Here is a 25,787-nt window from a genome sequence, read left to right as displayed (position 1 = left end):
CTTTTACGACGCAAACGATGGACTCTCGTACATTTGTGCATATAGCGGTTTAGAAGATCGAGACAGATACCCAACCCCCTTGCTTTTTCAATTAAGAATAAGATGGGCCTCACCATGTATAGCTACTGTGTCTGATGTACGATAACGTTTGCCGGAGTTATTTTGTGATGTGATCATTTTTACTAGTATTGCGGTCCATCGTGCATACATATGACAAGATGCTAGGCTGCATGTCTTTGATCTTACAACCAAGTTAACTTCTTATAATACTACCAATAGCCAATGACTTGTTACTACAAATTCCCAGTCCACATAATCATGAGAGCTGCAAAATATTGGGGGTATGAGGATGTTCTAAGCGAACAGCTAATAGAACCTCCTTTTGGTCGAAACCAGATCAAGGTACGATATCTTGCTCATATCTTATCCTACATATGGCATGTAAGTTCGGCCCCGTGCAAGGAGGACATAATGAAGGACAGATTTGGACTCCCACCATGACAATACTCAACGCCCGGACAAAACGCACTTGTCGATTTGGACTATTCCGTGCAGCTACTACTGCCTCAACAACAGCATCATTATGTAGCAGGACTTAGCGCGGAGCACGTCCTTTACGCCTGGTGATATGCCTTGGAATAGGCCTGTTCAAGAAAGGTAGTGGCAGTCGGTCCCCCTGCTTGCTGCTCACGAGATGACTTGACGGCTGTGGGACTTGGTATATGAGTGTCCAGAGCTCAATATTATCAAGGTGGTTGGAGGTACGTAAATCATCCCCATGAGAGCACCCTCACAAAACCCTGCCGGAGCCTGCCCTTGAGCTGCAACGGCAGAGGATACGCGAAGGACTCCTGGATGATCACGATTCCGAAAGAGACCAGCCACTTGTACTCACGCTTGCTGAGATTTGGTACTCTCTGTTCTCCTGCCGAATCACGACCGTCACTCCAATACTGTTTTGGGCATTGGCCTCTGCCCGAGCCTTGGCCAGAGCCACGACCGTCTCGCCCCCCTCCTCCTCGCGCGGCTTAATGTGATTGCCCCAGCCATGGCGCATGGCGGTTGGTCTGCGAGCAAAAGTTGTAGTCGAGCATGCACGAGTCAATCTTGCATGTCAGCGGCTTGGGCACATCTACGCGGACCTGGCATCAGAGCACCTTCTCCCGGCCCCAGCTGCATGCGTTATACGAGTCACCACTAGTGTGGCTGTTAATCTGCAACTCGTATAGGGACTTGTAGTTGCTGTCGACACAGTCAGGCGAAGTGCTACGCCACGCGCACTTGTACAGTCCCGTGTCCTGAGGACAGTAGTACTTTTGCACGCGGCCTATAGAGCAGGCTCTAGCCTTGGTCGTCACCTTAGTGTGCGTTAAGGTGCACTCGTTACTTAGGATGCTACAAATCAGGTCAGCCCTGTCCGCTAATCCTATTACTAGGCGGGTAAGCCCTCACTATCCCGTCTAGTAGCAGTCCTTGATAATGCTCTTAAAGCTGGGGGTCTTGCACTAGAGTACCTTAAACCCTCGCGCACAGTCCTTGCGCGGCCGATTTATGTCAGCCAAGGGAGAGCCTCTCCATTTGGACCACACGACGGCCGTCTCACCAGTGTGGCACTGCCCATCGCAGTCGCCCCAGATGCCGCCGTCCTCGGGCGTGCCTCGCCAGGTGCACGAGCTCGTCAAACCCCGGGGACAGTGGACCGGCGTGACCTTGTTGCTGTCTTCGGACTACAATACGCGCATGAAGTCAGCACGTCTGCCTCGCTAGTGACAACCCTATCAATAGCGTCACTCACGCATCCTTGCCTGTTGATGGCAACCATGCTCTCGCCATTGGGCCAGGTAAAGTGACCGTCCTCTCTGTAGCCGTCGGATTTGTACACGTAACAGCCCTTGCCTTTCTCCGCGGCTGCAAGAAGTATTATCTCGTCACGTCCGAGGAAGGATGCTGGGGCATTCATCAGGAGTACGGTATCTCTGACTATGCGACTTCTGTCAAGTGCAACCCGGCGCTTTGGTTCTGACTGCCAGAACTCATGGCCCAACTATGCCGTCTGCGAAGTCTTTAGACCCTCATTTGATCTGAAGGCGGGTCTGATATTGGATTGCTAATCCTCGGCGAGAACGGGTCGATTGGTTCTTTCTAGGGAATTTGATATCGAGAGAATTTGCGTCCCTGATACTGTGCTGAAGTCTCTTGTGCCGCACCTTGTGTGTCCTTGGTAACAGGATGTACTCCTTTTTGTTCTTAGGGTTGAGGGCAAGTGCCTAGAACATGTTGGATGAAGGCGCGAGTCTCTATGATGGTTGATGGGCTAGAGGAACCTGAATATTTCGATCAAGACAAGAAGGGCGCGGGGTCTGCATGTTTCGTCCACGGTTTCCTGCTGTACTACACGCAGAGGGCCGATGTCATCTTGGAAAGACGTCTTTCCTCCTTTTCCCTAACTTGCTGTAGCTTGACCTCCTTCAACTCGCGATAACCGTTCAGTCTAAGTCATCCGCATCCCTGCTGCTAAATTAAAACGCCGAATCCATACCATCTCATCATCCTCGCGGATTCACGCCCGCCACCCATCCGGAGCCCTAACCGAGCGTCATGATCTTGGACCGCGAAGTCGACTGGGAGGAGACAAGAGGAGCCACAGAGAGAGTTACCATAATTCAACACACGCTTGTCAGGGAGGCTCTCACGTTTACACACTGGTCTTACCTTCGGAATTATACTGCGTAATCCACATGGCGCTGACGCTGCCAAGTGATGCATCACTAACTCCAAGCTTGGCACACAGCGTCAGGTGAGAATAAGAGGAGGTTTGGTTGAATGATTCATCTCATATCAAGTCCTCTCAGCCCGCTACCCCCTGCTATTTTAAGAACCCATAATAACGTGACGTTCTTTGCCAATAGTCTTAGAAAAGATGATCTGGATGGGTACAATTAGGGAAGTAGTAATTGGGGGCCAGATGCCTCAGAAAGATCCGGGCAGCACCATTGGTCTTTGATCGATATTGTATGAAACCCAATGATTGATCAGACGAATAGAATCTTGAATGCCTGCGGTAATCTCCAGGTGAAAGTTGCACGTGTACGTCTTGGCGTTTGGCCGGCTCTTCAAGGAACTCCGTTATCTAACGGTTGCGGACAGCCAGGCCGATTCCCGAACTGGAAGTAGAATGAAGCTGGATAACCAATCACCTCCACGCCCGTCCCTCAATCAAAGCTAGGATTAGAAATGCGGTAGGCATCCTGCATCTAGATAAGCGCCGGCTAACTAAAGCTTCCACGTTCCGTTGAGTGGATGGCGCATCTTGAGGGTTAACGTTGAAGTGGCAAACTGTGAGGCGCGTGGCACTTGCCAAGGTTTTTTTTTCTACGCAAAAGCGCAGCAAGTGGGATTCTCTGATAATAGTGCCTTAATTAAATGAAAGCCCAGAGCCTTGGGTCACTATGGGCGGGAATGTCGGTAGCGGTTCCGTGTAATATTGCTGTATTATCCGGACCATCATCCTCCGTAGATCCACTCAAGGCCCTGTCTGACGGTCCTCGTTACCCGTCATCACGGCCCACTGTTCCAGAAGTCAAATCTTAAGCAGAAAGACGGCTCATATGTCGCCGTCGTGGCGTTCTTGGCTATCCATCACCTGGTTAGTTGCAGCCCTCTCGCCCTTGACGGAAGGGCCTCTGCAACACTGAAGCCGACGACTCATGATAACTAACCCCAGGAAACGGCGAAACGTTGAATCTCTATATATACCATCTCAAACCTATAATCTTCTCATCATCCCATTCCGAATAACGCTAATCGAGACGATCGCATTTGAGCACATATTCATTCTTTCAGCCTCTGCAACGCTCCCGGTCTTTCCATTCAACTTTCAAACCCACCCAAGCTCACAATGAAGGTTCTGCTCCCTCTTCTTACGGCCAGCTTGGCCAGCGCTCACACCATCTTCTCTTCCCTTGAGGTTGGTGGCGTAAACCAGGGCATCGGCGGCGGCGTTCGTGTTCCGTCGTACAACGGTCCGATCGAAAACGTTCAGTCTGACTCGCTTGCCTGCAACGGAGCTCCCAACCCGACAACTCCCACTTCCAAGGTCATTACCGTCCAGGCCGGCCAGAACGTTACCGCTATCTGGCGTTACATGCTCAGCTCTACCGGCTCCGGCCCCGCAGACGTCATGGACAGCACCCACAAGGGCCCAACCATCGCGTACCTGAAGAAGGTCAACGATGCTACTTCCGACAGCGGGATCGGGTGAGTTTCATTCTAGTAACTATAGGGATTCTAGCTCTAACAATGTATATCGAAAAGCTCTGGCTGGTTTAAGATCCAACAGGACGGTTACAACAACGGCGTCTGGGGTACCGAGAAGGTCATCAATGGCCAGGGCCGCCACAGCATCAAGATCCCCGAGTGCATCGCCCCCGGCCAGTACCTCCTCCGTGCCGAGATGATCGCCCTGCACGCCGCTGGCAGCTACCCCGGTGCTCAGTTCTACATGGAGTGCGCCCAGATCAACGTTGTTGGAGGCACTGGCTCCAAGACCCCCTCCTCCACTGTCAGCTTCCCTGGCGCCTACAAGTCATCCGACCCCGGTGTCACCATCAGCATTGTAAGTTTTCTCTCATAGTTCTTATCTTTAGCTTTTTGAAACGTCTAACCATTATTTCCTTAGTACTGGCCTCCTGTCACCACCTACACCATCCCCGGACCCGCTCTGTTTACCTGCTAGATGCTTGACGCTAGAAAGCGACCAATATGGGAGGAACTAGAACACTCTGCGAGCGCATTCAATCTTTGAAATCCAATCTTATTCTCAGGTCCGAGACCCGTTGCATAGGGCCATTCGTGTATATAGTTAGCATACATTAAGCATGAGAGCTCACCCAGTAAACGGGGCACATTCACATATGGAAGCGAAACAACTACCGAGAACAACTATTTGAGTATATGTCGATATTCTACTTTTAAAAGTGTTTCGCGGCAGAGGGAAAGTGTCTTATGATGCCTGTTGTTCGGGCGTTCTTTTCAATTTGATGACAAGTTATGCAACACTGTTCAAGTATGCGATGGTTCGGCGGCAGCTTGGCAGGTAAAGGTAGCATCCGTAAGCAGTCATGATCTACAAGACGATTAAAGGAAGTAGATGTGAAGAAGTCTACAGATGAAAGCATGGGATGGGGTATCGAGCCATGGAATATGTGTGTCATAGAGCTCCTTTGACCCAGACTCTTTTATCGTGGTCTGCTATTTGCATCGTTTAGAATGAGCGGGAAAACATATCCCCAATCGTTGTCATTTCCACGTGTCTGGTTGAAGACGTGACTCTCTTTCTATTCTCTACCATTTACGTTGGCGATCATATTATGCTTCGAAATCACCGTGGAACACCTAATGCATGCCCCATGGCTATCGGGTATCATTTTAGATTACCTCTTCCGGTGGAAAAGCAAATGGAATCCATTCGTTGCTATCTCCAGTACGGCGCACTTGGTAGAGAAGACCCTTTCGCCCTCCCTTGAACATCAGTCTTGATCATTCCAATAACTGCAACCCAACTTACTCCTTTGCTCATAAATCGCCTTCGAACATACCGTCTATCACTTACGCTGTTTTCGACCTCCATCCAAGTCTAAAACATCACAGCAACATCCTTTTACGCTGCCCCCATTTCTTTCGAACTCCGATCTATCCATACAACATGTCATCAGCCGCTTCCAGTTGCACTGGTTTTCTGAATGAAGCTCTTCGTCTCTTCACACTTGCTTCGGCCTATTCTAGCCAGCCGACTGCCTCGGTCTCAGTCCAGTCTCCGAAGATGCATTCCACCGGTATGGACAGTCTTCCCATTGAGATCTATGGGGTGATCGCGAGAAGTCTCTGCACCCACTGTTCTCTAATGGAAGAAGACGACACGTTTTCCAAGGTCAACCTCTACAACCTGTGTCTGGTAGACAAAAAATGGCACCAAGCCGCGACCCCAAGTCTCTATCACACCTTCGAGTCACGCTGGGACAGGAGCTTCTTCACCTTCCTACCAACGCTCATCCAGCATCCGAACCTAGCCATCCATGTCAAGTGCGTCTCTCTGAGTTTGGATTATCAAAACTGGCCCTGGGAGGATACGAAGACCTTCAGAAATGTCATTAGATCCAGAGCTCTTGCTCTAGGCTCCCCCTTTTCAGACCACCCGGCATTAGTGGCCGACAAGAACTCAAATCGTTTAAGCCGAGACTATCAATGTGTGTTGGGGGAAATGCTCCTGTTTCATACCCCAAACATTGTGTCCATAGACTTTGTCAAGGAAACGGAGGTGGAGAAAGTCTTCAAGTTCCTCGACACCGTCGCTTGTTGCTCTCAAAAGTGGCACGGCATGAGGCGTCTCCGCCGTGTGAAGTTGGATGTGCGCTTTGCTGAAGACATCCCCGAGTCACATTATATGGGCTATCTCTCCAGACTTGCCGCGGTTGCTCCGAGCGTGCAGCATCTTCACACATATCTGCTAGGTGATTGTCGCCCACCACTCCTCGACTGGGCTCCTGTCACAGTCCAATCGCAGGTCCCGACTCCTCCTCACATGGTGACCTTCCTCAGCAGCCTCAGGTCTATAAACATCACCAACTCCACCGATTCCATCCCCTTTGAAAGGACACTCGGAGCGCACATTAGCCACTGCAAGAGCATTGAGGAGGTACGGTACCTCTCAGGCAACCGGGATGTTGCATCGTTCATGCAGTTGATGCGGCCCCTGTCTCGCACTATCAAGCGACTGGGCTGCACTCAGTGGAATGCCCAAGGCAACGAAACTATCTGGGACCCTCTCCGCAACGACTCCGTGGCAGTGATTGAGACTATTGCGGGCTTGACGTCGCTCGAGGCCCTCCTCTTCGACTTGACCGGTCCATCGGTGTTATCTGAGCACGGGGACTCGGCCAGCACGATTGTTCCGTTCATGTGCGCCCTACCCAAGTCTTTGCGCGTTTTGGCCATTGGCGGTTGCAACTGGGTATGTCTCAAGCAGGGCCTCTCGCAACTCATGGATCGTGTCCACGACGGCATGCTTCCAAACTTCCGCACCCTCCACGTGGGCTGCTATAATGAAAGTCATCACCATCCCTTCATTGAGGCATTTGCCGAGTTTGGCGTTAAAATGAAGATGCACGAGAACCTGTGGCTTTACGAGGACGCTTTAAGAAAAGTATGGATGCACATGGGGGAATAGAATGCATTATCATATCGTAGACAAACTGTGTGCGATGCTGCTGGCATGATGGGTAGATAAGTAAAGCAAAGATGTCTCCTCACAGATTCAGTTTAGGGGTGCAGAGCCGACAGTGGAATATAATGCTCTGCAGACAGTTCAGTTCATCTTGCCATATCATGGCATGGTGCCAATGCAGGTGGTTTAGTTGAAGCAGAAAGGAGTCATCTGACCTATCAGTGAAATGTTTGGGTACGTGAATTTCTCGCTTATGGAGGTAGCAAATTGGAACGCTTTAGAGTCTCTTATGAGTGTCTAGTATCCATCATCTGTATAAACATTATGCGAAGCGTACAGGTATTCATTTTTCATATATCATAGCACCCCGGTCCATCTCAGAATACAGCGAGAGCACCAAGAGCGAGCATACCGAACGCGCCCATGGAGCCAACGGCGGCAGCGGCGGCAGGTTGGGCGGTGGTGGCGGTGGCGGCAGCACCACTGGCAGCAGAGCCAGAAGCACTCGCGGTTGGTGCAACGGTCACTGAGACAGAAACAGAGGCAGATGCCACAGAGAGAGACGCTGTGGCGGATGCGGAGGCAGACTCGACGGGAGGCGCGGAGGCGCCGCCGGTGACATCGTGGCAGAACTTGGCAGCGGCCGGGAGGAGCTGGCCTGTTGGGGCTTGCGTGAGCGACGGTGTCCAAGCGATCACGGAAGAGCAGAAGGGAGTTTCAAGATGAGAACGTACCAGTGGCGACGTCACTGCTGCACGACTGGAGAACGCAAGGGACACCGACGGTGTAGATGTTGCGGTAATTGGTGGCCTCGCAGATGCAGGTCGAGTCGTCTATGCTGCTACAGTTGGTACCGTCCTTGACGGCCTTGGTAAGACAGTCGACGGAGCATTTAGGGATAACGTCGGTGAGCTTTTGCTGGGCGACGGCCAGGTTGGCGATGGCGGCAAAAAGGAGGTAGGAGTACTTCATTTTGGACGGACGGCGTTGGAGAGGCTGCAAGGGGTTTCTTGGGGATTGGCTACAACAAAATGAGCGGGAGAGAGGAACAGAAAACAAAACTCTCGTGCCACGCGCTGGGAGCCAGGGGAGTGTTATAAGTCCGTAGACGTGGCTGGCGGCCACGTAATCCGATCCGCCCAGGGGTACGGAAAGGCAATATACAGAGTCAAGCTCGTGCATGTAGCACCCACATTGGAGGCAGCGAGACCATCCCCAACGATCATGGACTGATCGTGGAGGACGGCTCGTCGGCGCATCTGTCGCCAAGTACGGCTAGTTGGTCCGGCCAGTTGGGAAAGTGGTCTTCAGGCCATACCGGATCTGGCTCTCTCGGTTACAGACCCTGCCGCTTACTTCAGGCCCTCGCCGTCAATATTTGGACGGCGTTGCGGAGAGATGAGTCTGGATCAGGGTTTGGTGAGGGCAATGATGGGCTTGGGGATGTGATAAGATTGATAATGGTCTGAGAACCGGGGGGTTACGGCGCCGGGTGACAGGGCTCAAATTTTATCTGATGGATCAGATAACTAAGATTGGACGGTTCTGCAACGTGACGATGGGACCTGCCCGGTTCGGCTAGTGAGAAATTTCTATCGACTTGCGGTTTTCTGTGTGGCATGCCCGCGGCCGTAGCTGAAAGGGTTCTCATCGATGTTCGGGATCTTCGGCAGCACAAGTAAGCGGAGAATCGACATGGGTCATGGGCTCATAGTATTTGCTGGGGGATAAAGCTTGTTCGAGCTGAGGACTCGACGGCTTGGTGAAGCTGCTCGTTAATATCTATCGAAAACAATAGGTATTTCGGGCTTCATTGAATATCTAATAGCCTCATTTTCCAAATCCAAGCTGGTGTTAAGATAGTGATCCATGCCATGTCTGTCAGGAGGGCTGATTGGACTGGATGTGGATGGATGGTGAGGAGACATGAGGCGTGGAAATGGCTTGTGGATGTGGCTTGTGGATGATGATATGACTCATGACTGATAGTGTGGCTTGACCTCGATGGCGACCTCAGCCACAAGACGCTTGTTGCTGTCTTACCTAATCCCTCCAACTCGGAGGGTTCTGTCCCGTGGAGCGGATAACCGGTACGTACCTGCGCACCTGTACACTACCTTGCACGTGCGTAGCATAGCAGTAGCCGCGGTACGGAGCGTGTTTGCTGAAGTTATTTGTACAGTGAATGACCGGCCGATAACGCAGGGTGCGTCATTGAGAAAAGAGAGCCACACACTAACTAGCGGGGCGATAATCCCTGCGCGCAGAACGCAGAGCGCATCGCAGCGCAGCGCAGCGCAGAATGATAGGCACCTACCCTGCTACCGTACTGTGCTGTAGGTATGTACTGACTTACCAAACTACGTACCTAGCAATTAGCGACCCCGCCAAAGCAAAACCTGCCCCTCTATTTGGGAATTTTATTTTTTAAAACCCCGCGTCTTTCCCTCTCGATTGTTTTTGTGAGACTATCGCAGACCGACGTTGCGATCGCAGCAACCCATACTTTGGACAATTCGCTTGCAAAGAACAGCCTTTTTGCGTGTTGCTATACAATCACTCGCTCTTACGCTCTACTCTACTCTACTCGCACACACTACGAGACGCAATGTCTACCATTGACATCGTCCTCGGCGCCCAGTGGGGGTAAGCTGCCAAATCTTCCCGTGGCCCGACCTCCCTTGCCTTTGCCCTCTCTGCCTTTTGCTCTACCTTGGCCCAGCATGTTTTTTCTCGTTTCCTTCTTCCGTCTCTGCGTCTCTTCTCGCGTCATGTTCCATATCTCTGTCTTGTTCTCTCGAATCGTTATCCCAGCCAGCAGGGCGGCTACGTCGACAAACGGCCCTCGAGGTATACATGCATCTGGTTCTCGTGTGTGCGTGTGTATACCGACAGGGGTCGCGTCTTGGCGACACGTTTGCCCTGCTGCGCCAATCGCCACGGCATCAACCAACTGACACTTTGCGCGACAATAGTGATGAGGGCAAGGGAAAGCTGGTTGACGTGTAAGCTATCCCTCGTGCCCTCGGCCTCGCCCTAATGACCCTCTGACCCTCCCGGATACAGCCTCGGACAAGACGCGCAGATTTGCGCCAGAGCTCAGGTTGGGACTGCGGCACCTTCTGGATAGTCAATCGCATGCTGATGGCCCTAGGGCGGACACAATGGTAGGAGTCACTCCAACTCCTCATGACCAATTCCAAGCATAACGCATTCTAACCCGACTGCTCCCAGCCGGTCACACTGTCATTGTCGATGGTGTCAGCTACGACTTCCGTAAGTTAACATGTTGCTCCTCTCAATGCGTCGCTTCGCTACCTCTCTCCTCACCCCCCTCTGATGCTGACCTGCTCTGCCTCCAGACCTCCTCCCCTCCGGTCTCCTGCACCAGAAGTGCATAAGCCTCATCGGCTCCGGCGCCGTCGTCCATGTCCCGACCTTTTTCAAGGAGATGGCTGACCTCGAGGCCAAGGGCCTCAAGAACATCCGCGAGCGCCTCCTGGTGTCTGACCGTTGCCACATCATCACCGACTGCCACATCCAAGTCGACGGGCTGGAGGAGCAGGAGCTTGGCGGCAACAGCATTGGCACCACCAAGCGCGGCATCGGCCCAACCTACAGCACCATGGCTGCCCGCAACGGCATCACCATCAGCGAGATGTTCGACGAGGAGATCTTTGAGCGTAAGCTCCGTCTGCTCGCCCATGGCTTTAAGAAGCGCTTCGGCGACCTCCTCGTCTACGACGTCGAGGATGAGATCAAGCGCTTCAAGCAGTACAGAGAAGACCTCCGCGTGCGTCCCCGCCCCATCAAATTCACACCGATCGACTTGTTGCTAACATGGATCTGCAGACCTTTGTTGTCGACGCCGTCCCCATCATTGCCGACGCCCAGAAGAACGGCAACAAGATTCTCGTCGAGGGTGCCCAGGCTGTCATGCTTGACCTGAGTATGTGAAAAAAGCGATACCTCGACGGGCGCGCGCCCTCTGCTGACCACCTGCCCCAGACTTCGGAACTTACCCTTACGTCACGTCATCAAACACTGGTCTTGGAGGTGTTTTCACCGGTGTAAGTTTCGTGCCCCCGCGAGTGCCAGCCGGCATGTTTCTGACCCTCCCAACCAGCTCGGTCTCAACCCCAAGAAGATCAGCAACATCGTCGGTGTTGTGAAGAGCTACACTACCCGCGTCGGCGGTGGCGGCTTCCCCACGGAGCTGCTCAACGAGACGGGGGAGAAGCTCCAGAAGATCGGCCATGAGATCGGCGTCTCTACCGGCCGCTCCCGCCGGTGCGGCTGGCTCGACCTGGTCGTCGTCAAGTACTCGACGGACCTGAACCACTACACGGCGCTGAACCTCACCAAGCTCGACATCCTCGACACCTTCCCCACCCTCAAGGTCGCCGTCGCCTACAAGAACAAGCAGACGGGCGAGACCTTCGCCTCCTTCCCCGCCAACCTCAAGGCCCTCGATGAGGCTGAGGTCGTCTACGAGGAGCTCGAGGGCTGGAACACGCCCACGACGGGCTGCAAGACGTACTACGACCTGCCCAAGCAGGCCCGCGCGTACATTGAGTTCATCGAGAAGTTTGTCGGCGTCAAGGTTGTCTGGATCGGCACCGGCCCCAAGAGAGAGGACCTCATCTTCCGGGGATACTAAAGAGTTGGAGGAACCTATTGGTTTGAGAGGAGAGTGGCCGCAGGTCATAGACAATACCGAGACATCGGGCCTCAGCAAGATTGTTGATAGAGTCTCGATATAAACCAGAAGACAATAGACGATAAAACATAACCGCACCACGCTCGTCAACCGGTAAAACTAGTCTGAAGTCGCCGCCATGGGCGACCTACGATGATGAGTATCGTCTTTATGCCTCCATGGGCTAGAATGTCCATCATCTGATACCTATTGCACAGCCCCTTCTCGCAAGCATCGTCATCGTGAGCTCGGGTGTATCTCCTTACTAATAGATACTCCACGAATCAATAATCCGGGGCATCATTGGAGACTCAACCAGCGGGGCCGCGGAAATCGGGCCTGCAGCCAAATCCCCGACATCGGGAGGGAGGCTGAGGCATTTTGAACTAGCATTCGCCGGAAGCCGCCGAAGGACTTACTCAGACTAGCAAATTTTTTTAATTTTTTTTCCAACGTTGGCTTCTAACCCGCCCCCCCCAGAGACGTATGTCATTGGCCAACGTCGCTTGCCCACAGATCCCCAGCCATCCGAGTCCCTGTTCCCAAATCCCAGTCCCTGCTGTCTGGCTGCAATGAAGAGAAACATAGATTGCAAAACTGCCTATCGCCTTTACTCACAGACGGACACCCCAGGTGTTCTGGATTGTCTGGCCGGTTGGCCCAATGGCAAGGCGTCTGACTACGATTAAACACAACAAGTCGTGTATCAGGAGATTGTGGGTTCGACCCCCATGCTGGTCAATATCTTTTCATATCCCTTTTGCTGTTTCCTGATGCCACTATCATGCGTGCCAGGAGAATTGCGGCTTTGTTCCTCCGTTCTTGATTTTTAGATTCAGTTAGCAGGCTTCTTCTATCTACTCTGTCATGCTGATGCCATCAAGATCGGTTCATGTGATAAAACAAAAAGATTCCAACTTCTCGAAAGTCTTGGCTTGTTTTATTTCCATCTGATGCATGCTCGTCACTTCGAGGCCATCATATATATCAGTGAAACATTACAGATCATGATTTTGCTCGTCTGTACCAGTTCTTTGTTCTCCTTCAAACACTGCAACTCGACACGAGTGACAGCTACGCCATCACCCGGTACACAGGGTACTCGTCGCCCACGCTCACGGGGAGGATGTTGAACGTGGCATACGAGTCGATGCCCTCCGGCTCCAGCGTCACGAACGCGTGCGCGGCGTTCTTCTGCCTCGTGCCGACCCAGAACCCGCCGGCCAGGATGCGGACCTCCTTCCGCACCGTCTCCGTCGTCACCTTCGTCCGCGACACGCCCTCGAACCTGGCCCCGCCCTCATCGACGGCGTCGGCGCCGGTGACGTTGAGCGCCTCGACCTCGCCGCGGAAGTCGGCGCGCAGCTCGCGCACGTCGACGCCGGTGACGCGCAGGCGCTCGGCGACGTCGACCCACGCCCGCGAGAACACGTAGGCCTCGGGCCGGCGCCGGGTCAGCCCCGCGACGACGGGCGTCGTGTTGAGGAAGCGCACCGGCACGTCGACCAGCGCGCCCGTCGCCGCCTCGATGAACTGCCACGAGATGTTGGTCGGCCGCGCCGACTCGGTGACGACGATGTCGTCGCCGCCGGCGATGAACTTTGCGCGCGCGCCCTCGACCGTGGCGTACACCTCGTCGGCCCGGTCCGCTGCCGTCTGGATGATCGCCTCGACCATGGTCAGCCCCGCGGCGACGCGCCGCCGCCAGTGCTGGTCCGCCAGCCCGATGCCGCGCGTCTCCGTAAGGAACACGACGGCCTGGCCGAGCGCGACGGCGCTGTCGCCTATCTTGGCGTCGCCCGTCGTCTCCTTCATGACCACGTCGTCGGTGCCCGTGTGCCCGGTTGCGTAGGGGCCCCAGCGCAGGCCGCGGCGCCCCATGGCTGCGGCGACGGCGGTGGCGAAGACGGCCTCGGAGAGGCTCCGGATGTCCTGGTGGATGTTGGAGTTCTTCATGGCGGAGAACTGCCCATCCTGCGCCTCCACCCACTGCCCGTCCGCGCCGAGGGGGTCCGCCGGGCTGTACTCGTGGCAGTCGACGCCCACGTGGGGCGCGAAGCCCATGACGAGCCTCTTGATGTCGCGGGTCTGCTGCCGCGCGAGCTTCGTGTGGTCGCGGTTCGGGTCGTAGTTGGTCGCGAGGCACCGCTGGAAGTACGCCACGCCGTCCGGGTTGTACCGCGGCAGCATCATGATGTCGACCTTGCCGAGCACCGAGGCGGCCCAGGTGGCGTTGGCGTCGAGCTTGCCCAGCAGCGCGAGGAGCGCCTGGTCGCCGGCGGGCTCGTTGCCGTGGACGCCGCCCTGCATCCAGATGCGGACCTTGCCCGGCGCGATGGCGTTAGCGCGGGACTCGAGGCCGCCGTTGCCGTCGGGGACGGACTCGGAGGTGGATAGATAGACGTACGGGATGAGGCGGCCCTCCTCGGACCGAAAATCGGAGCTGCGGTACGTCATCCACTCGTTGCGTGCGGCGAGCGTGCGGAGGAAGTGGTCTGCGTGGGTTGTTAGGTCGGTCGCCGGCGTTTAATACGTGCTTGGGGAGGAGGGTTAGGGTCTCGGTGACACTTACCGAGAGTCGCCTCGTCTGTTGGGCTGCTGGTGCCATTGGCGAAGCCGCTGGGCACGCTCTCCGGATTCGCGAAGGCGGGCGAGAAGAGCTCGACATCTTCGACTTCGGGGAAGTTCGCGGCGACCGCCTTGCTGTCGGGGAAGACTCTGGCCTGGTTGCTCGCGTAGGTGAGCTTCGCGGCCGTGAGACCTGCGTGGAGCAAGCCCAGTGCTGTCGCCCCCTGGAAGCGCATTGCCGTGGTGGCTACTGAGCTGGCTACGGATCTGGCCCTGGTGATTTAGCGGTCTATTAGGGCTTGAAAGAGGGACAGAGACAGAGTAGAGGAGACCGTCGGGAAAGCACCACGCAATCTCAGCAACCTCCCCGATGGGCCTCTGTCGTGTTTTAATGTTGTCGTCGGCATCGGTCGATCGGTCTCCACTTGAGCGATATGTTGGTTGCCAAGACCTCGTCTTACTCCTGCCCCCCCATTGTGTGATGTTGGATGATTGGGCCTTGGACAAGGGCTGGAAGTTGAAAAACTCTCCAACTTTTCCTGCGAAAGCACTCGCCAAGACGGGCTATCTCGCCAAGGCGCAAACGGTCCAAGGTTGCCGAGCACACGAGGTAGTGTATTGATGTGGCATGCCAACGGCACTCGCTGAGCGTTTCGTGTCATGTATTGTGGTTGGAACTCTAGAAACGCTTATGTTTCCCTGTTTCCCATTTACGATGGGGCTGTTGGCTTGTCAAGCTGATTACTGTGCTGTTGCAGTGGAAAGTGTCTCCTTGAACCAGACGAAGTATACACACGCCGGCTGACTACTGGCTTACTAGACAGCGAGTGATGGCTGCGTGGTTGAGCTTGTAGATAAGATGGACCTGATATTAAAGATAATGACACCGCTTCAAAAGCCATCCGTATCCGGGATATCACAATGTGACAAACAATAAGTAGCAGAGATACTTGAGTTATTTGAGAACGTAATTTATTAATGTAAGTGCGCAATAGTTGCCCTACCCGAAGTCCGATGGCGCTTCAAGAGTCTGACTTGCTGGCCGTGTCGATTTCGAGATGAATTGTCGGGACCTCGGTTGAGTTCCCAGGCATCACGTACGTAATGTTCCAAAATTCAAAACCGCTATTCCATATTAGCGCCGCTCAGCAACAGGAATACTGTTTTATTTTTTCCACTTACTGGATGATGGAGCATGTGCCGCCGACGAGTCCGCAAAAGCCAATCTCCGGTTGCAGTTTCACGCTGCCGGTAACGTTGACGTTGATTCCCTCGACGTCCTCGAAGCCACGAATGTCTCGCTTGCCACCCAATGGGTTGGAGCTGACGAGGAAGGTGAAGATACTTGTCGAGTTGCCGCGAGGGTAGGATAGGCTCAGCTTCCCGGGACTGACGTCCACGTTCATAGCCTCTTCAGTGCCGTGGAGAACAGCGAATCCGACGCTTCCGTCGTCTCGGGACCACTGCACTGCAGCAGGGGTCCATTGAGAAGGGTCTTGGCGCGGTCCGCCGAGGGTGTCCTCGTCGTACGACTCGGCGCCAATGGTCAGATGGTCTGCAAGCCAAGCCGTCACGTTCCGAGGAGCGCCGTCGTGCGGCGGCGAGAACGCGGCGGTCTCGTACATGTGCTCGCCCGGAAACGTGCTGAGCTTATCTACGACATCTGAGGGCACGATCGCGTCGTGGAAGGGGGCCAATACAGAGATGAGTGGCGCGTACTCGAAGTCGTCTGCGTGTGCCATGCTCCATGTCTGCTCGATCCCGGGGGCCTTGTCCCTTCCGACGAGGGACCAGATGTAGATATTGAGGATGGCGACGTACTGGTTCATGTCGAAACCGTAGGTTCTGTCCCACGGCCCCGCAACGTTTCGGAGGTTCGCGTTGTACATGCTTCCTATCGTCTCCCAGACAGCCTTGATCATGCGTTCGCCGTTGGCCCCCATAAGAGAGGAGTCAGCGGGCATGTACTTTGCCCAAAGGGTCAAGCCGTAGATGCTGACGCCCGCATACGTGGGGCTGTTGAACTCGGAGAGGGTGTCGTTACGATCAAAGAGATCCACAATTTCTTTGGCGTAGAGCTCACCGGCCGCGGTCATGTTAGAATCATTGAGGGCGCGGCCTGTCCACCCTGTTGCAACGGCACGCATGATGGAAGGGTTGCTGTAGGACGGGTAAAGGTTGTCGTCGTCAACTCCACCAACACGGTAGCTGTCACCGATTGTGTTGTTGTACATGCTCGCAAGGATAAGATCCTGTACATCGTGGGGAAGAAGGTCCTTGAACTCTTCGTAGATCACGATAAGGGTTGTGCCGATGAAGCCTCGCCAGTTAGGGTCCCATGAGTTGTAGATCTGGTATCCGTGTCAGGAAAATATCTGGGCTTTAACGGGTAGTTGGATAAGTGACGAACGTTTTTAGGGTACGCTGGAGTACCAACAGTAGGCTCCTCTGGGTAGACAGTGTAGTCTCCGTACCTGTCATACAGCGTCAATAACAGTTAACGGTGCCATGCTCTCGATTGCTAAATTACCATTGATCTTCGGGGTTCTTCTTTTGGTCATCTATGACGTTTTGAATGATCTTGATAGCTTGCTCCACGTCGTCGCCGGTGTTGCGCTGCAGGAGACCTGAAGCATACCAGACTGATGACCGGGTCTCATGCTTCCCTGCCGCTAGGGGATAGTAGAAGAAATAGAGATAACCGGCCACCGGATCGTAGATCTTGTCGAGAAACTGCATGGATTGGTCGAACAAATCTTGGGTGAACCCTTTCAACTCCACCGCGGCTACTTGTTGTACGAAACCTGGGACGCCGAATAGGCCAGCTGCCATTAGGCAGCCAGTTGAGAACCTCATCTTCGAACAACGTGTCACGGTCGATTCTGGTCGCCTTGTGCGACAGGTTCGGACATGACGCGGGCTTTTATTATTGGTTTTATGTACCGTCCAGGTCCGTCCTCGTGAGTTGCAAAACCCCTCTTCCGGTAATGGCCGGTGTAATAGAGGCCGTAGCAAGAGAGGTTACTACTCCCATCACTGGTCATGAGCAGAGCACAGTGGACCGCCGCCGTCGGACGATGAATCCGTCCGAGAGAGACTTGCTTGACCATGCACCATGCAGTCGGCGGGGAGCCGACTGTGACAATCAAGATGCCGAATGGAACGCTCTGGCGGGGGACTGCACGGATCTGCGCAGATGCCAATTGGCCGAGATTGGACAACTGCGATTATAACTAGTTTTAATCGGCAAAGACGGATTACACAGCCAGTGAATACCGGCCACTCACCCGGAAGTGTCCGGACCGGTTGCCCGGAGGCACACTGAGTAAACACTCATTGCTGGTTCAGACCAACGCTAGCAGACCCCAGTGCTGTCCTTGAGACCAATACTATGTGGGCCCTCGACCACTTCTATCAGGGTCTAAGTACATAGCATATGTAGACTGACCATCGTGCGCATCACACACTATCTACTGGAACACCGGTGGAGGAATACCGAATGGGGAACAATGCCATAGATAAGGCAACTACTTCACTCTTACATTGAGCCCTTGTTGAACCTTTTCTTTGCCCATTGCCCAGCCGTTTAAGCCCACCCTGCAGTCCTCACAACACTAGATAGCAACAATGGGGTGAGCCCGGTCTATGTACGCCAATTGACCTTGTTCTTTAAGGCTAAAAAGGTTACTGGGGCAACGAAATGGCGGAAAGTAAACCGCCATTCAAAACTTGATCGTGAAGCTGGGAATAGCTTTGTGGGCCTAGTGCCAGTTGTGGCCACCGCAGGGTTTGAAAGTATTGCCTTGCGTGCCAGAACCACTTTTTAAATGGCTGGTATTGCCCTGATGAACCTTTCTCTAGTTGTTTGCTTTCTTGGTATGGTATCTAGACTTGCTCTATGACCTGGCAGATGAGTGAATATAGACCCAGCATTAGAAAAAGCTGTTGTGAATAGTTGTTAGTATAGCACTTCTAATTGGCTTAATAATTAGATCGTTGATTGCAAAAATGATCATTATCTGTCTAGCTATCCATAGAACCACTCCAGAATCTCAAAATGACGACATCCGGTTCCAGCCATGTGAACTTTCTACGACTTCTGGTAAGCATACCGAGGCCCCAGGGGGCTAAGAATCTTGAGTTCTCGCGGTTTTATGTAGAAAGGCTCTGTTGCATCAAAGTAGTCGTTGTAGTAATCCTTGGTCATTTGGTGCTGAAGGTTGATTGGCGTTGGGTTAATCTCAGCTCATCGTCTTGCTGGTAAGATGGTCTTACTTTCAGTATCCAATCCACCGGTTCAGACCTAGGATTCTTGTTAGGTACATCGATAAATTCGCTGGCGAACAGCCTGCGGCTCGACATACCATTTCTCAATCCAGATTATCGTACCTGGAGAATCGTGCATCTGATACATCTCGAAATACATAAGCTCGGACTCTCTCTTCATCTTTTCGATTGTCGGCTCTGAAGCTTCCAGAAATCGCGAAACATCTCTGGGATGGACGTGAACAGTAACCTGAAAGACAGTCGCCATGATGTGAGCAAGTACAGAACGCCAAAGATTGTGCTATTTTCAAGGATCGAATCACATCGAGCTGTTATCCCATCCGCAGGCACTGGTTTTGGGGGGCGCAAAGCCTTTTTATGGGACGCAACAACGTTCTCCCCGCATGTCCGACTGGTCAAGTCCGACGGCACCTCAGATGGTGAAACGTCTGATGTCTGACCGGCCCTGGTGGCAATCCGTCCTCAACCTCATCATTGTGTTCCAAGCGTGCCACGGGAACTGAACCTGATTGGCAATCCGTGCGCCTCTAGTGCGTAGATATTTGTGAACAGGATTACAGCCAATACAGACCCAATCAATACATTACATGCGGCAAGATAATCTTTTTACGGCTCTCCGCCCAGCCGATAAACTTAGCTGCAGAGTTGACGATTCTCTATACCCTGCATGGCTTGATGTTATGCCTAACCTTGCCGTCTTCATTCTCCTTGGTCTCAGCACGATCAGAGCAGAAACCACAAAATCCTCTGTCTAACTCATCAACTGATGAATCCGATTCAGCTAGCTTCTTGAGACTTGGCATCGGCCCATATGGCTAATATATTCCACCTTCGCAGTCCAAAGCTTTCAAATGAGTTACTCAATTACCTTTTGATATACAATTGCGCCTATAAACCATCAACTGGACCAACCTGCTTAACTAGGTTCTGCAGCATTTTAATAGATTTCGTTTCTTAAATCAGGTTAGTTGTCTTTGTTTGAAATATGGGCCAGTATACAACACACAGTGTGAAACCCGGCTGGTTTTGTGGAGTGGTAAGACTGGTGGAAACGAGAAGGTCGAGTTGACCGAATAGCCACAATAGGCCAATGGAACAAAGCAGTTAGGTCACTGGAGTCGACATCAAAGTCCTTGAGGAAACAGGATGGTGAGGCGACTTGACGTTGGGGTTTTTGATATGTAAAAACCCTTGCACTGCCTATGGTTGACAACAACTTTGGTTGTTTCCTGGAACTTGTAGCATATCAAAAGAATTATCAGCGCTTGCAAGATTTGGGCGAAATATATAACGTCATCATCCTCCTCCGTTGAGGAAGTTATCTGGACACCCTGTGAGAATCTGTCGAATCCGAGGAGTGCCACGGAGATCGTGATCCAGTGCATCCGCATTACTTTACCGAGTTGGGGATACGACGAACCACGCAGCCCGAACCATGTTCTGTAGCACAAGACATCGTGTCGAGTACCACGCGAACTTTGGGTTTTGGAACCAAGAGCTGATAGTGAAGCCATTTTGCATCAAACCGTCAGCCATGTCATCCATGGCCAAAAGATCCGCAGTTCTTACACACTTCACAAGCTGTCAGCATTGCTTCTCTCCGTATACAGGACACATCCGTCTGACCCGGACGCATCCGGCCCCGGGAATCCGCCGTAGCCGGCAGACTTGCCCTATGATCGCTTTTCCCCATCATCCTTGACTTAATTTGGAACGGTTTACACAACCTTCGATCCAAAATCGAGGGTCTTTGGATGAAACGAAGTGTTTCTTACATTAGGTAGCTCGCCATATATACCTAGGACAATAATTAAGCCATACACCGCGGTTTTTTGTCATCAACCTAGAAATTTCGATCCCCAGGACCATATTCGGAACGTCATTAATTGAACCTGTACTAGCATAGGTGACGCCGCGCGGTCTTTTGGGGGTAAAGGGAGGTCAGCCTTATTGCTTGGCGTCAGCGACCCGGTGAATCGTGATGAAAGCTTATCAAAGATTGTTAGAGTTCCTTGGATATCCTTGCAACGTGAATGTCAGAGGCTGATCTTCAGATGCCGCGACCTACCACGTAAGCCCCAACTTGGCAGACTCATACGGAACACACCCGGGCGGATGGACGTGCGGCGTATGAACCTGTTTTGGCTCATGTGAGTCTCAAGGTCCGCGAGCGGCGTTCGCCCCGAAGCAGAATTGCGTCTTAAGAGTCTGTTCCCCTGAGCTAATTTTGGGGGGTTGTTGGCCGTAAACACATCGTCTCTGCAGCCACCGGAACGTTGCCCCACAGCCTCACCAACATGCAGCCTACAGAAATCATCGCCATCTTGGCGGGGACTTACCAACTCATAAACACCTCGGCGTAAGAAGCTCTTCATATTCCCCTCCCCCTCCCCCGCTGCAGTCGCTACCAATATGTGCCTTTTTTTGTGCTCACAAGCATCCCACAGGACGCGCGATGGGGTACCAGTAGAGGACAGGACGTACGGCTCCAACCCGGTCGGCATTCTTTCTTACAGCAAGTCCGGCTACATGTCTGCCACCATCACGTCGACGGACACCGAGGACCGGCCAGCGAACCTGACGTTTCCCTTCCAAGACGGCCAGTCGGACGCCGACTGGGCCGCCATCGGCAGGCACAGCATCGGATACGCGGGGCCCGTCTCGATCACCGACGCGGTCGAGGCCACCGCTACATCCGGCCAGCTGGTCCATGGGCCCCTGACGGTCGCGAACGTCCCTTCCATGGTGGGAAACAAACAAATACGCAACTACACAACTTTTGAAGACGGGAAGCTGCTCCGCATCTCCTCTCAAAGAGAGGGCGGTAATCGCGGCGAGCTCTGGTGGAAGAGGTTGGATTGAGGTTTTCTCTTTTTGCAATATCGGATATTTTCATGTGTGCGGAGGGAGTTCTATGTAGTGAGGGCATGGCGAGGCGTGTGGCTCGATGTGCTGCATTGGCACTGGCATTAGAAGATCGCTACAGAACGGAACCAAGAGGCCGGAAAAAACAAAACCGTGGTTGCAATAGCACATTCTCCTAGAGTCAATTATGTCCAGACCGGACTACTGGAAAGCCTCGTTGGCCAACTTATGGGCCTCCTCGTTCTCCTCTCGCGGAATGGGCCAAAACATGACATCTAGCCCGCCATCGTCGCCGTACGTCATGTCATCCAACCGCTCGTGCAGCTCCCTCAGCGTCTCAAAGTGCGCGACCCTGTGGCCCCTGGCGTTGATCCCCTCGTTCTCGATCCAGTCCCCGATCCAGAGAGACATGGCGTTGGCCAGGTACTCGGAGCCCGTCGCGATCTTGATCTGGGTCAGAGAGCGGTCGCGGGCGGTGACCTCGCGGAGAGCGTCCAGCGCCCGGGCGAGGGCCTCGATCTCGGCGCGCGCGCTGGTCTGGGCCAGCGCCGGCGCGAGCAGCCCGCGGCGGTTGTGCCGGGACCCCGGGCCGAAGTAGACGCCCCACGAGCCCCGGGCCGAGGGGGTGCCGACGTCGCGGCAGGCGCCGTCGATGTACACGACGAGGCTTCCCGGGTCGGGCATGAGGCCCTTCTTGCTCCAGGAATACATCTGGAGGCCAAAGACCTGCTTCTGGGGGTCGTACACGACGAGCTCTGATCGGGGGACCATGCTGTGGGCGTCGCTTGTGCGATGTTCGAATAGGCGGCTTCCCTCTCCATCGTCGTCGTCGTAGCCCATCATCTTGCCGATGTTTCTTGTCCCAAATGTTGATGATCTTGACGTTTCTTGGAAAGTCTGCAGGCTTGCCGTTATGGTGTTATATTTCGTGATATCCCTCAGAGATGGCGAGGTGCGTAGGAAGACCCAGCTATTTCCTTTGAAAGCTTGGTACAGGGCCTCACTTTGAGATCTTATAGTCCTCTCATATGAAAACTTATATTACCCAATGTGTCCTGTTTGCTGCCCCAGCGGGTTGAGCTAGTAGATGGGCCTTAGTCCGAAGCGCGTGTGTAAGAGGGACAGTTGGTGGAATGAGGGGAAAAGCCAAGTAAAGCAAATTTAGCATCGACGGTACGGATAAAAGTGGCCCCTGCATATTTGTCAATCGTGGCAGCTAGGGTATGAACGGCGTTGATATCAAAAACGGTTCTCGGATCTCCAAACTCAGGGGCCTCCAATATCACATCATCATGAATCGATCCCATTAGGAGCCTGATATGGACAGTGCTTTTCATTCTCTATCTCTATATTCCTATCGCATCCAAATCCTATCATAACCTTTACTACGCCAAACAACACACCCGAATATTCTTGTTTCATGTCAGCGGCGCCATTGTTTTCATATAAACATCAGCGCAACTGAAAGCAGGATGAGGACAAAGCCCGGCAACAGCACCGTCATCATCAACTCCCTCATCGCAAGCTCAGTGCTGGGCGAAACCAGGTTCAGGGGGAAGCGCGGCGGAAACGCCCGCCGCCGCCGCTCCACCGTCTCCATGAGGTGTCGGGGCACATTCGAGATGTTGACGCTCAGCCGGTGCTTTGTCTTGCTTGTGTCGTGGATGACATAGAGCGTCTGCAGGTTAGGATCATACGACCATTCTCCGCTACTGACCTTAACGTCGATGCTGCGCTCAGCATAGTGGTATTTGGGTATGAAGACTTCGGTCGTCCGCGACTTGTCCGATTGCTTCTTCTCCGTATTGCTTGCCTCTTGAGTCTCTGTTGTCCATTCAAACTCGTACCGCAGGGTTTGGGGGTCCCAGTCCGACCGCAAGGGTCGCCCGGCAATCTTGACGGCGTACGGGCGGATGATGACGTCAAGTACCCTCCCACCGCGGTACAACTCATCTTCTTCATGTGCCTCGTTGGTATAGTCGGGGAGGATATGGCCAGGCTTGGCTTCAGTATTGCCGTTGACGACAGAGAAGTCTTCCATGTTCCAGCCGTCGCCGTACTCGACACGGTTGTCGGGGTTGTAGTTCCAAAGCGTGAAGGCTACCTGGTTATCCTCCATGGCCGAGATGAGGGCATGCATCAGCTCCCGCTGCTTATCGTACTTGCCAGTCTTGAACGCCTCGCCGCCGTTGATGTCGAAGGGGATGCCTACCTCCCCGATAAGAGCCGGGACGTGTCGTCCCAGCGACTTCTTCCCGTACTTGAGGATGTTGGAAATCTGGAGGCGGTAGTTCTTCCGCAGCGCCTTCGTACCGAAGTAGAGCGCTCTGAGAATGAACATGCCCCTCGACGCGCCCTGCACATTGACGCTCATCCACGAGTGGTGCTTGCTGAACAAGACATTGAGATCGTAGAAGTGAGGCGCAAACACGAGATTATTTGGCCTCTGCGTTTCGATGACAGTCTTGGTCGCGTATGTTTGTTTGTGCGTGGACTCATCCGCCCTGTCCCCTTCCCCAACCCATGGCGGCATGAACTCGTTCGGTATCGGTTCAAAAAAGCAGAACTGGCGCGGAGAATTTCGGGAGACACGGTCAGAGAAGCGCTTCAGGAAAGGGCCGTAGAAGTCCCGGTACCATTCTAGCGGTTTTCCCTCTTGGCCCGGCCGGTGGTCCACCTCGAAATAGTTCTTCTGCAGCACCTTTGGACTTTTATTTGCCTCGTCCCATTCCCATACGCCATGGGCGCGCCATACGCACTCGCCGAGTCCGTAGTTTTGGGGCTTTGCCGCATCCGACCTTGCAATTAGCCAGGCCGACCTTCCCTTCGGGTCCACGCGGGCTCGATGCGAGACACGTGTTGGGAATGGCCACGACTTGACATAGTAGTCCACTTCCTGGGCATATCCGCTAGCCAGAGCAAGCGCCTGTGTCAAGGAAGGGTAGTATCCAATGTGAAGATCGGTGTCATAGTTCCAGCCATCAAAACCGTGAAGGTTAACGAGGCCGCGGTGGGGCTCGTTCAAGGGCTCGAACCCAACGCATGCTTCGAGACCGCTGACCTCGTCTGCTAACCGGCCAAAAGCTTCAATGAATGCGTATTGAAGGTATTCTTGCACTGAGACAGTGCTGTCATTCCCTGAGCTCCGTGGATGCGGACAACGCAGCTTTGGTGCAAGAGCGTCTCCGGCCCAGAACAGGGTAGCCATTGTCGATGCGGCCAACTTCTGATACCCGGAAGGCCACACAAAAGGACCGCTGGGTTCCTTCTCATTTACTGGCGCGCTTGCGCGGCGCAACTCGTCCTGGCCATGGACATAAGCGGCGCCCGTGTCGGTGAAGGCCTCCACGTCAAGCCCCGCGACTTCGAATGTCCATCCTGGGGCGCCGCTGCCGCCGCTGAACCTGCTCCAGACGTCCTGGTGAGCGCACACAAAGCACTTGATGCCGTACTTCGGCATAAGCTCGATAAGCTTGCGCAAGTAGTCGATGTACTCCAAGTCGAGATCGGTCTCGGGATCCGGCCCGGCGTGACCGAGCGACTCCCAGGTAACGAGGAGACGCACGAGGGGAAGCCCCCATGTCTGCAGGCGTCTGAAATGAAGCGGCGCGTCTTCTAGGGGGAACGGCCTGCCGATAAAGGTCACGGTGCGGTGCTCGAAGAAGCCGTCGGTGAGATGAGAGAGGCCATTGGGTTTTGTGGGGAGTTTGCTGGCCCCTGATATGTTGAGCCCGTGCAGGGTGAGTGTGCGGCCGTGGCCATCGACAAAGTTGCCGTCTTTCAGGCCAATTGGCCCTCCTAGGGCGGCATCTGAGAGGTCTTGCGCAGAGTATTTGTCCGCCATCGTGAGCGAAATTGGACTGGCCGGATCAAATGCAGTGTCGAGCCATCTCTTGCTCAATTGGTAGAATTGGTTGGCCGCGTGGTTTCACTGCGTAGTAGCAGCGGCGGGACTGGACAGATGGCTGACCTACTTGTCTTAGTCAGCAACCGTCGCTTCACACCTTGGCGATCGACCAAACAAGCCATGTTGGTCAATTGTCCAGAAAGGTTCCGCAGAACTCAGTGAAACTAGGACGCAGGTTCTCGATGCTCCAACTGTGCCCATTCATCATTCCTTTGGGTAGAGTTTATGGCTGTCGGGGC

General features: G+C 53.8%; 11 protein-coding genes and 1 non-coding gene across 12 annotated transcripts; 5 read left to right on the top strand and 7 right to left on the bottom strand.

The window, feature by feature from the left end:
• Window positions 1-1,028: 1,028 nt before the first annotated feature.
• Window positions 1,029-1,960, bottom strand: GLRG_09166 (uncharacterized protein; the record flags this gene model as incomplete). Its single annotated transcript, XM_008099851.1, has 4 exons — window positions 1,029-1,106; window positions 1,158-1,327; window positions 1,532-1,727; window positions 1,796-1,960. The coding sequence occupies 4 exons, from the start codon at window positions 1,958-1,960 to the stop codon at window positions 1,029-1,031; spliced, it is 609 nt and encodes a 202-aa protein (XP_008098042.1).
• Window positions 1,961-3,898: 1,938 nt separating this feature from the next.
• On the top strand, window positions 3,899-4,735 carry GLRG_09165 (glycosyl hydrolase family 61; the record flags this gene model as incomplete). Its single annotated transcript, XM_008099850.1, has 3 exons — window positions 3,899-4,257; window positions 4,315-4,615; window positions 4,679-4,735. The coding sequence occupies 3 exons, from the start codon at window positions 3,899-3,901 to the stop codon at window positions 4,733-4,735; spliced, it is 717 nt and encodes a 238-aa protein (XP_008098041.1).
• A 1,167-nt stretch (window positions 4,736-5,902) lies between these two features.
• Window positions 5,903-7,225, top strand: GLRG_09164 (uncharacterized protein; the record flags this gene model as incomplete). Its single annotated transcript, XM_008099849.1, has 1 exon — window positions 5,903-7,225. One exon carries the CDS (start codon window positions 5,903-5,905, stop codon window positions 7,223-7,225), a length of 1,323 nt encoding a protein of 440 aa, XP_008098040.1.
• A 374-nt stretch (window positions 7,226-7,599) lies between these two features.
• GLRG_09163 (CFEM domain-containing protein) lies at window positions 7,600-8,194 on the bottom strand (the record flags this gene model as incomplete). The annotated part of the gene is made up of 2 exons (XM_008099848.1): window positions 7,600-7,880; window positions 7,957-8,194. The coding sequence occupies 2 exons, from the start codon at window positions 8,192-8,194 to the stop codon at window positions 7,600-7,602; spliced, it is 519 nt and encodes a 172-aa protein (XP_008098039.1).
• Window positions 8,195-9,830: 1,636 nt separating this feature from the next.
• GLRG_09162 (adenylosuccinate synthetase) lies at window positions 9,831-11,882 on the top strand (the record flags this gene model as incomplete). Its single annotated transcript, XM_008099847.1, has 9 exons — window positions 9,831-9,868; window positions 10,198-10,227; window positions 10,289-10,325; window positions 10,377-10,389; window positions 10,457-10,498; window positions 10,585-11,015; window positions 11,075-11,171; window positions 11,231-11,292; window positions 11,349-11,882. The coding sequence occupies 9 exons, from the start codon at window positions 9,831-9,833 to the stop codon at window positions 11,880-11,882; spliced, it is 1,284 nt and encodes a 427-aa protein (XP_008098038.1).
• Window positions 11,883-12,570: 688 nt separating this feature from the next.
• GLRG_13225 lies at window positions 12,571-12,662 on the top strand. The gene has a single exon. It is a non-coding gene; the product is annotated as a tRNA-Arg (tRNA).
• A 333-nt stretch (window positions 12,663-12,995) lies between these two features.
• GLRG_09161 (carboxypeptidase) lies at window positions 12,996-14,725 on the bottom strand (the record flags this gene model as incomplete). Its single annotated transcript, XM_008099846.1, has 2 exons — window positions 12,996-14,416; window positions 14,494-14,725. 2 exons carry the CDS (start codon window positions 14,723-14,725, stop codon window positions 12,996-12,998), a joined length of 1,653 nt encoding a protein of 550 aa, XP_008098037.1.
• Window positions 14,726-15,511: 786 nt separating this feature from the next.
• GLRG_09160 (uncharacterized protein) lies at window positions 15,512-17,345 on the bottom strand (the record flags this gene model as incomplete). The annotated part of the gene is made up of 4 exons (XM_008099845.1): window positions 15,512-15,614; window positions 15,672-16,840; window positions 16,900-16,963; window positions 17,020-17,345. 4 exons carry the CDS (start codon window positions 17,343-17,345, stop codon window positions 15,512-15,514), a joined length of 1,662 nt encoding a protein of 553 aa, XP_008098036.1.
• Window positions 17,346-18,579: 1,234 nt separating this feature from the next.
• On the bottom strand, window positions 18,580-19,023 carry GLRG_09159 (uncharacterized protein; the record flags this gene model as incomplete). The annotated part of the gene is made up of 3 exons (XM_008099844.1): window positions 18,580-18,702; window positions 18,765-18,792; window positions 18,854-19,023. The coding sequence occupies 3 exons, from the start codon at window positions 19,021-19,023 to the stop codon at window positions 18,580-18,582; spliced, it is 321 nt and encodes a 106-aa protein (XP_008098035.1).
• A 2,050-nt stretch (window positions 19,024-21,073) lies between these two features.
• On the top strand, window positions 21,074-21,638 carry GLRG_09158 (uncharacterized protein; the record flags this gene model as incomplete). The annotated part of the gene is made up of 2 exons (XM_008099843.1): window positions 21,074-21,135; window positions 21,224-21,638. The coding sequence occupies 2 exons, from the start codon at window positions 21,074-21,076 to the stop codon at window positions 21,636-21,638; spliced, it is 477 nt and encodes a 158-aa protein (XP_008098034.1).
• Window positions 21,639-21,842: 204 nt separating this feature from the next.
• GLRG_09157 (uncharacterized protein) lies at window positions 21,843-22,484 on the bottom strand (the record flags this gene model as incomplete). Its single annotated transcript, XM_008099842.1, has 1 exon — window positions 21,843-22,484. The coding sequence occupies one exon, from the start codon at window positions 22,482-22,484 to the stop codon at window positions 21,843-21,845; it is 642 nt and encodes a 213-aa protein (XP_008098033.1).
• A 598-nt stretch (window positions 22,485-23,082) lies between these two features.
• Window positions 23,083-25,485, bottom strand: GLRG_09156 (glycoside hydrolase family 5 protein; the record flags this gene model as incomplete). The annotated part of the gene is made up of 1 exon (XM_008099841.1): window positions 23,083-25,485. One exon carries the CDS (start codon window positions 25,483-25,485, stop codon window positions 23,083-23,085), a length of 2,403 nt encoding a protein of 800 aa, XP_008098032.1.
• Window positions 25,486-25,787: the final 302 nt, after the last annotated feature.

The sequence above is a fragment of the Colletotrichum graminicola genome (genome assembly GCF_000149035.1).
Source record: "Colletotrichum graminicola M1.001 genomic scaffold supercont1.45, whole genome shotgun sequence".
NCBI classification, from domain to species: domain Eukaryota; kingdom Fungi; phylum Ascomycota; class Sordariomycetes; order Glomerellales; family Glomerellaceae; genus Colletotrichum; species Colletotrichum graminicola.
Note: the sequence above shows the minus strand (reverse complement) of the source record. Positions and strands in the feature narration are given on the sequence as shown.